At 38.6% G+C, this 8909-nt stretch overlaps 1 protein-coding gene across 1 annotated transcript in view; it reads left to right on the top strand.

Annotated features, from left to right (window-relative positions):
- Positions 1–364: 364 nt before the first annotated feature.
- LOC148117660 (zinc finger protein 431-like) overlaps positions 365–8909 on the top strand; it is a 22717-nt gene continuing 14172 nt past the window's right edge. Inside the window, exon 1 of the mRNA XM_087902362.1 lies at positions 365–382. Within this exon, the coding sequence (XP_087758488.1) occupies positions 365–382 (18 nt within the window). The remainder of the gene's footprint in view (positions 383–8909) is intronic.

Raw genomic sequence — 8909 nt, 5'->3', positions numbered from 1 at the left:
AAGGGAAAGTTCCTATGGAGTGCAAGAAGATGACATTGATTGCTTTTATCGCCAGGTGCAAGTGCTATTGAAATGTATATAAACACAGATCTAGAAAAGTTCTCTGTTGGGGTGAATGGAATGGACAGGAACCAGTATTCTGTCTCTTTGAGCACACTATAGCCCTATGGGAGGTGCTCTTGCCGCACAGGACTCACTAGCCATTCATGTACTCCAGGTGACCTGCCAGTCAGAAGCAGAGCAGGTCTCTTTCGGGCAGCTACTTTCAGTCTTGGCTTTGAAGAGGAGCTGGTGCCAGTGGATCCTCCTGTTCTTGGGTGGAGTTGCTGTTGCAGAGAGATGATGAGCTGAGAACTTTTGCAAAATGGAGAAGCACAACAAGGTGAGTGAGGGAATGCTGTTTCCTGATGGGGAGAAGCAGAGGGCGAGGTTTGGAAGACACTATGGTTTTACCTTCATGGGTCTGGGTGGGAACCTGCCATCATATTCCCTGTATTGTGAAGTTCCTCACGGTCCATGCTAACTCATGGGCCTGTGGGCAGGCCTCTATATAACTTTGCTCTATGACTTAATCTGCTTCAAGAGCATTGGGAGCAGCAGGAAGGTGGATGTACAAACACTTTTCTAGTCAACTTCAACGGGGTTGATTCATTCATAGAATCAAGTTGCCAAACTCAGAGAAGCCTAGATTCTCCAATATCTTCTCAATATTGAGCACTTTGCATTTAAGCTTTAAATATAATCTCTATTTATATTTAAATTTGTGGAGGTTATCAAAGGCATCGCACGTGCTGGCTAGCACTCCACTACTGTACCATAATGTAGAAGAGTAGATTTGTTGATACAAAGGATTTACCAATGCTTCGGAAATAATTAAGGCTCACAAAGTAGAATTTAGCTGAGGGAGTACTGTGTCGAAAATACCCAAAAGCTAAGTATATGCGAATCAGGGCTGATAGAGGTTAGGATGCTTGGGTATACATTGTTCACCTGCAATATTTGTGCAAATATTTGGCTCGAACGCATTTCAAAGAAGCCATTACTGATTTAAAAAAATCACTAGGCCCATCGAAATATCAATGAACAGGTTTCTTAACAGGCTGCTCAAGGAGGCATTACAAGGTCACAACCAACCTTAAGGCCTGGTGTGCCTTAAAGTTCCAGTTTTCCTTTTGAGAAAAGCTTAGTTCTACCAGATGGGCAATATGACACCAGGTGACACATATTTGAAATGTAAAACACCATTGTGTGAAGGACTGGCCTGATCAATCAAATCTTTCATTTTTGACCTCAGGCAGGGAGGAGGGATATTCTTGGGAGACCTAGTAACAGCCTGGGGCCTAAGCCTTGTGAGTTTCTCTAAGGACCTGATGTATTGATAATAAAACAGAGCTCTTTCTCTAAAAATAGGAAAGCCCCAAATAGTCTGATGCCAAGGCCTTTGTAGAGGGTTTGCTTTAGATCTGGACAACTCAACCTTTCCCACTATATGGAGCTATGGTTACCAGTACCAAGTTTGCTCTGAGCTTAGGAAGGATATCAAGATGTGCTATGCCGTGTACCCCTTGTGTAGAATTGTTAGACTAGGTTCCTAGTAAATTTGTCTCATTGTATGACAGTTTCTGCTGACTTCATATAATTCTTCCATTTCCCCCCAGGAAGTAGTATACAAAATGCTAGCTGTCATCTTTTTTGTTTGTTTGTTTGTTTGTTTGCTGTTGATACAGTGTTTTTCTGTGACAGTACTGACTGTCCTGGAACTCTGTAGACCAGGCTGGCATTGTATTCACAGAGAACCATGGGGCTCTTTATCCTGTGTCTCAGGATTAAAGGTGTGGACCACTGCTACCTGACAAGATGCTATTTTTCTTAAGAAGCTTACTATGCATGGAATATATCTTGTGCAACACCCCCTACCCTATCTCTTTTTATCTTTTACTTGTCCAGTCTGTCTCATCTCTTGTAACTTTCACCTTAGAACCCCATAAGTGAAGAATGGACTGCTGTAACAGGTCACTGGTGTACTTAAGGAAATATTCTGGGAATATTTTTGCCTAAATAGCTAGACTGGCAAGTTGCTTGTTTCTATTTCATTTGTTCCAAGTATTATCTAGACCATGATCCTAAAAGAATCTTAAGGATAACAGCATATATTGAATGCAAAATCTGTCTATCCTGGCTCCCCTTTGAGCATTGGCCAGAGATTGATGCATACCTTCAGTAAAGAGATTTTTTTTATAAATTCCTAAATGTGCAAGGTGATTTCTCAGTGAAAAAAGGCATATTAATTCTAGAAGAGTTGCATTTTCATCCTGATAGAATTATTGTTTCTGAGACAATTTCGGTTATGTTGAATCAGGTGGCCTTTGTCCCTGTCTGGTGCTTCCCAGGCAGTGACCTTGATTGTCCTCTATTTTAAACCTTCAAAGTTCTTAAATGACTGTACCAATTCACAGTTTTAAAATTATGCATATGCAGGGCTGTTGTGGCACATGCCTTTAATCCCAGCACTCAGAAGGCTGAGGCAGGTGGATCTCTGTGAGTTCAAGGCCAGCCTGGTCTACAAGAGCTAGTTCCAGGACAGGCACCAAAGCTACTGAGAAACCCTGTCTCAAAAAACAAAACAAAACAAAACAAATTTTATGCATTTGAGCCATACAGTTGACTGTCTAACACAGGTGGCTTAGCACATATTATTTTTTATCACCTGAGTTCAAACCTACACTCAAGTTGGGAAGTTAATAAATTTTTACTATTGCCAATCCATGGGATTTGACCTCTGTTTTTTTATATCACATGTACACATATTTAAGGCTTTTTCTCTCATGCACAAACATTCTCAAAATACATCAATATTTTGTTTTCAAAAGTGTGACTTATAAAGCAGTTGGAGTAAAGCAAGTTACTTTCCATGTACACTGAGTCTTTAAAAGTCTGTTCTCTTGAAATTTCTTTTAAAAAGTTTTAACTTCCTCACTCTGAAGCAGACTTAGGGGCAATCACCAATTGTAGGAAACAAAATGGTGTCTAAGTGATCCTAACAGATATAATTTTATTTTCCATAAGAGAATGAGATGCTTTCAGCAATTAAAACTATTTTCTGTAAAGTAAAAACATCAGAAGACTTCAAGTGAATATTGCAAATTTTGGTGAAACATCCCTTCTCACTGAACCCATTTTCTGTTATAGGTAAATGAGAGAACTGGAATGTACAGGATGTGTGATGGCCAGTTGTTTCTTGTAATTTGATTTTGATTATAATCTTGTAGTTCTTACTTAAGGAACCATAATATATATTTGCAGATCTGTGTTTGTGTCTTGCTTTGTCAATGGTCCATCTATATTGTTGATTTTAGCAATCATAATCTAATTATGTCATTCAATTTTTGAAAATGATGGACTTTCACCAATTTGTACTTAGAATATTTCTTATACTGTTTGGTGATAAACTGTTTTAGTTTTTTCTTCTTGGTCTTAGATGCTTGCTTCTAAGAATTTTATTTTATTTTTTCATTTATATTTTAATAATAAAGCTTGCCTGAATATCGTAAAGTAAAACAGGCACCCTGGCCAGACTTACAGATGAGACAGTGCTGACACACACCTTTACTTCCAGTAGTCACACTAGTTTGTCCTAGATTCAAGTGTTGGTGTCTCACATATTTAATCCCAGCACTAGAGAGTTGCAGATGGGAAGTGACATGACTGGGCAGTGACATGGCAAGGTGGGAGGAGAGAAGCTGAGGATTGAGTGTTTCATAGAAACAGCCTTCAGTCTGAGGACTTATGGAGACAGGATACCCCATTTGATCTATCTAGTAGAGTTCATCTAGGGGTTTTCTGCGAGTGGATGCTGAAACTGAGAAAAAGTTAGACTGAGAGAAATGAAGACAGAAATATAGGTTAGACTGAGAGGAATGAAGGTCAATACAAAACAGCCCAAGTTTATTTCTCAGCCAGTGTATATACTAAGTACAGTCAAAAGGCAGAGCAAAGAGCAGTACAGTCAGCTCACCACCTCCATGCACTGTGCTTGGAGGCAGCTCAAACAGGTGCATTATCTGATTCAGCTAAGCAGCTACTAACCACTAACAAGGAGTGCCCCTGGCTGGCCTACACTAACCCAATTCTTCATAGGAAAAAATGTGCTCTTTCAACTAGGAAAAATGCTTTTTCTGTTGACTTACACAGATGTTACAGCCCCCAAGATTACTGGAAGAAGCACAGCAGGCATGCTTGAACTCAAATGACTTCTTCAAAGTCATTTAAGATCAAAAACACTGATGACTATTTATGCTGGATAGGTTGTGGGAAAAGGGAACACTTCTGCATTGCTGGTGGGAATGCAAGCTGGGATAACCCTTTTGGATGTCATTGTGGTGATTTCTCAGAAAATTAGGAAACAATCTTCCTCAAGACCCGCTAATACCACTTTTGTGTATATATCCAAAGGAGGCTCAATTGTGCCACAAGGACATGTGCTCAACTATGTTCATAGCAACATTGTTTGTCATAACCAATACCTGGAAAAAACCTAAATGCTCCTCGACTGAAGAATGGATACGGAAAATATAGTACGCTTACAAAATGGAGTACTACAGAGCAGAGAAAGATAATGACATCTTGAATTTTGCAGGAAAATGGATGGAGCTAGAAAATGTCACTTTGAGTCAGGTAACCCAGACACAGAAAGACAATTATCACATGTACTCACTTAGGCAGTTTTTAAACATAAAGCAAAGAAAACTAGCCTACAAACTCTAATCCCAGAGAATTTAGACAACAATGGTGACACTAATACAGACTTACATAGATCTAATCTACATGGGAAGTAGAAAGCAGAAAAAGACAAGATCTCTTGAGTGAATTGGGAGCATGGGGATCTTGGGGGGAGGGTTTTTGGGGAAAGGTAGAGGCAGGGAGGGGAGTAGAGAAAAATGTAGAACTCAATAAAATAGTCATTTAGCTACAACACTTTGGATTTACCTAGATAGGATAGATAATAAAATATTTTCTCAAAATTTACCAAATGGAAATGTTCATATTTATATTTGTACATAGTTATTGTGTATTTTATATATAGCTTTACTGTCTTAGTAAATCCTTCACTTTTTATTCAGACAAAAAGGGAAGATGTATGACATTTTGATCAAGGTCGCTTGGAGTCAGAACAGAGCTAATGACTACCAGACTGAAAATTACCATAGAGATTTGAGGACTTTGGCCAGGTAGAAGTCAGGGATATTAAGGCAGGTATGAGAGAAGATATGGACACTTTTTTGCAATGAGAAATTGAAGAGGTAGTAGTTACTTGTGGCTGATCAATTGGTTCTCTGATCATTCAAGTTCTTACCCTGCCATCTGACACCTGAGTTTTTATTTTATTTTAGTTCATTTTATTTTAGTTTAGTTTAATTTTTAGAACTGCCTGCCTCTGCCACCTGAGTGCTGGGATTAGAGACATGCACCACCACTGCCCGGTCTGAGTTTTTATTGATAAATATCAACTAAATTAATGCTTCAGTTGGGACAGAGCTATCAAAGTATACCTTTTGAAAATGAAGCCCCACTGGACATTGGTTGTGCATGCCTTTAATTCCAGAAATCGGGAGGCAGAGGCAGGTGGATTTCTGTGAGTTCCAGGTGTATTTCTGTGAGTTCCTGGTCAACTTGGTCTACAAGTGCTAGTTCCAAAACAGGCCCAAATGCTACAGAGAAACCCTGTCTCAAGGAACACAAAAAGATAACAAAAAAACAAACAAAAAATGAAGCCCCATGTACCTGAGAGAGAACCACAGGATTTGTCATTTGCTCTGCTGAATTTTCATTTTTCCTTGATCCAATCTTCCCTGATTTGTCCTCATTCCTCTCTCTCTCATTTGTCTTTTGTTTCTTTTTCTTTCACCTTGACTGCAGTGCTTCCTTCCACCATTTCTCTCAGTCCCACCTTTCCCCAAAATCTTTCTTCTTTGTTTATCTTTGAAAAGAGAAGGTCTTTCATGCATATCAATAAAACATGGGATCTTTTTAAAATTAGGGTTTCTGGTATTGTGATGAAACACCATGCCCAAAAAGGAAGATTGGGTGAAAAGGGTTTATTTGGATTATATTTCCATATTGTTGTTCACTATTAAAGCATACCAGGGAAGGAACTCAAGGAGGGTGGGATCAATTCGAGAATTGATGCAAATATGATGGGGGAGTGCTTCTTACTTTCTTACTTCACATGATTACTCAACCTCTCTTCTTATAAAACCCAGGACCAGCCCAGGGATGGCACAACTCTCAATGGGCTGTGCCTTCTGCCATTGATCAATAATTGAGAGAATGCCTCATTTCTAAATCTCATGGAGGCATTTTTTTTCCTGAAGCTCCCTATTCTCTGATGTCTCAAGGACATTGTCTAGTAGACATGGAAAACCAGCCCATATACATGGTACAACAAGTTAAATTAAGACTAGGCAGAAACCATGTCAAGCCAGGATATAGAGACTCAGTATGAGGAAAAGGGTTTTAAAAGTTATCAAATGAGTTAAAGTATATGCCACATATACACACCCAGTCTTAGGAGTCCCACAAAGCCCCAAAGTATGAACTAATATCATATGTGTGAGGCATTTAGTATAGGCCCCTATAGGATCAGGAGTCTCTGTGAGCACCAATGACTCCTGCTTAGTTGGTTCTCTGTGCTGTGTTATCCTAGGATCCTCAACCAAGGTGGGAGGTGGTTGCTATAGTACTTCATCCCCATTGCCAGCAGGGTCACCTTAGCTCCTCTTATTGTTTGACTGCCTGTGTCTGCTCCTGCTGCTTTCATTTCCTGGAGTAAGTCAGACTGATAACAATTGGATGAGGTACCATTCTATGAGTATAACATAATATTATTAGAAATCATTTCATGGACTTCCTTTTCCTATCGTGTTTGGTTCTATCATAGACCTGTAGTATAGTGAACTTCAGGTTCTTAGTCATCCAAGTAGTGGTAGGCATGGTCTCCCACTAATGGAATGAGCCTGGAGTTTCACAAGTTATTTGTTTTTTACTCCTACAAGTTCTGAGGAACAAATACCTCAACATATCTTGCAAGCAGGAATAGTTGTAGATTGAAGTTATGGTTGCTGGGTTGGTGTCCCTGTCCCAATGTTGAAAACTTTGCCTGGTTAGAGAAGGCTCCACAGGGTTCTTATCCCCCTTTCCTAAAAGTCATTGCTAGGAGCATTTTCATACAATCTAATGAGTATTTACTGTACTAGGTATCATATCAGCTCCCAAATATGCCCCAATGCCTGCAGTTTTCCCCTTTCTCCCTATATCCAAGCACCCCAATCCTGATTTCTCCTGTTCCCTTCCCCACCCACCCCCATTCAATCCAGAAGACCTATTCTAGTTTGTCTTTCAAGGGAGATCCATGTATCTCCCTTGAGCCTTTGTTGTTAATTAACCTCTCTGTGTCTGCAGATTGTAGCATTATTATCTTTTACTTTACAACTAATATTAATGTATAAGGGAGTTCTTACCATTTTTGTCATTTGTGTTTTGGTTACCTCACTCATAATAATTTTTTTTGTATTCTTTCATTGAGCTGCAATTTTATAATGACCCTGTCTATAACTGGTTAATAATTTATTGTATAAATGTACCACGTGATTCTATGCATGTATTGGTTGAGAGACATTGACATCTAGGTTGTTTCTGTCTATTAGGAATAAAGCCTAATAGCTTTATTATCAACACAGCTGAGCAAGTGTTCTTGTGGTAGATGACTGCAAACTTCAATCAACGTAGATTCTTTAGGTCTCTCTTAACTTTAAAAAAGAAGTAAAAATAGTATTTGTCAAATAAAAATAAAAAATGCTTTGGAAAAGATGTTTTGTATTTGTTTCCATGGGAAACAAGAGACTGTAGATTTGTTCCAGTTTGATCAGAGCATAGCCCTTGATTCTTGACAGCTGTATTTCCAGGCTTTTAGATTTTTTTTTCCTGAGACTAGCTATTTTATCTGACATAAGTGGCTTTGGTCCCAGTCTTTTCCTCTCCAGGGCAATGACTTTGTCCTATATTATACCGTCAAAATATTAAATTAAATGATTCTACAATGTTAGAGTTTCATAGCTATACATTTATGTCATAAAATTGAATATCTGTTGCTGGAAAAGGAAAAGCATTTGCATGTAGAGAGTGGTTTCTACCTTCAGACCAGAAAAGAAGCAACAGTTTTGAGAGTACACTGCCAAGGGAAACAGGGCTACTGGAGTTACAATTATGAAAGAGGAACTGATTGTAATGGGGAGCAATTTCATTATTTTCCAGCATGCATTAACTGATTTCTCTTTAGTGAAGACAGACCAGACTGGTAGGTGCACTCTTTGGGAAGATCAACTTGCACCAAAGGATACTGAATTTTCAATTAGGCATCTTTCCTAGGCCAATATGTTGAATCATGCTGGACACAGTTATGTCATCTGAGAGATTTGAGAAAATGGTTATTGAGAGCAACTCTCAGAGTCATGTTACAAATCTCAGCAGCCAGCAAGTACATATGGATAAAATTAATGAATCTCTTATTAATAATTTTCCTTCTTCTAGAGAAGGTCCTACTCTTTTTTGAAGTCAACATAACTAAGATTTTTTGTCTTATAAATACATTACTTTTATTATTTTAAAGTATCATCTTATTGGCATTATTTTTAACATTTTCTTTAAGTGCATTACTACTCTTATCTCCATTTGTTTGTTTCTCCAATGTTTCTAGGTCATTTAATAATTTCATTCCATTTTCCTCTAGTGTTGTTGATGATTGATTTCAGTTTGGAGTAATATCTCCTGTAGCTGAAGCTTGTCTCATAGAAAGTAATTGAGAATTACTTTGAAAACCTCATCTCACCTCTGCTGCCCAGCACTGCAACTGC

The sequence above is a fragment of the Myodes glareolus genome, chromosome 27, assembly GCF_982192425.1.
Source record: "Myodes glareolus chromosome 27, mMyoGla1.1, whole genome shotgun sequence".
NCBI lineage: Eukaryota > Metazoa > Chordata > Mammalia > Rodentia > Cricetidae > Myodes > Myodes glareolus.
This window is presented reverse-complemented; position numbering and strand designations above follow the sequence as displayed.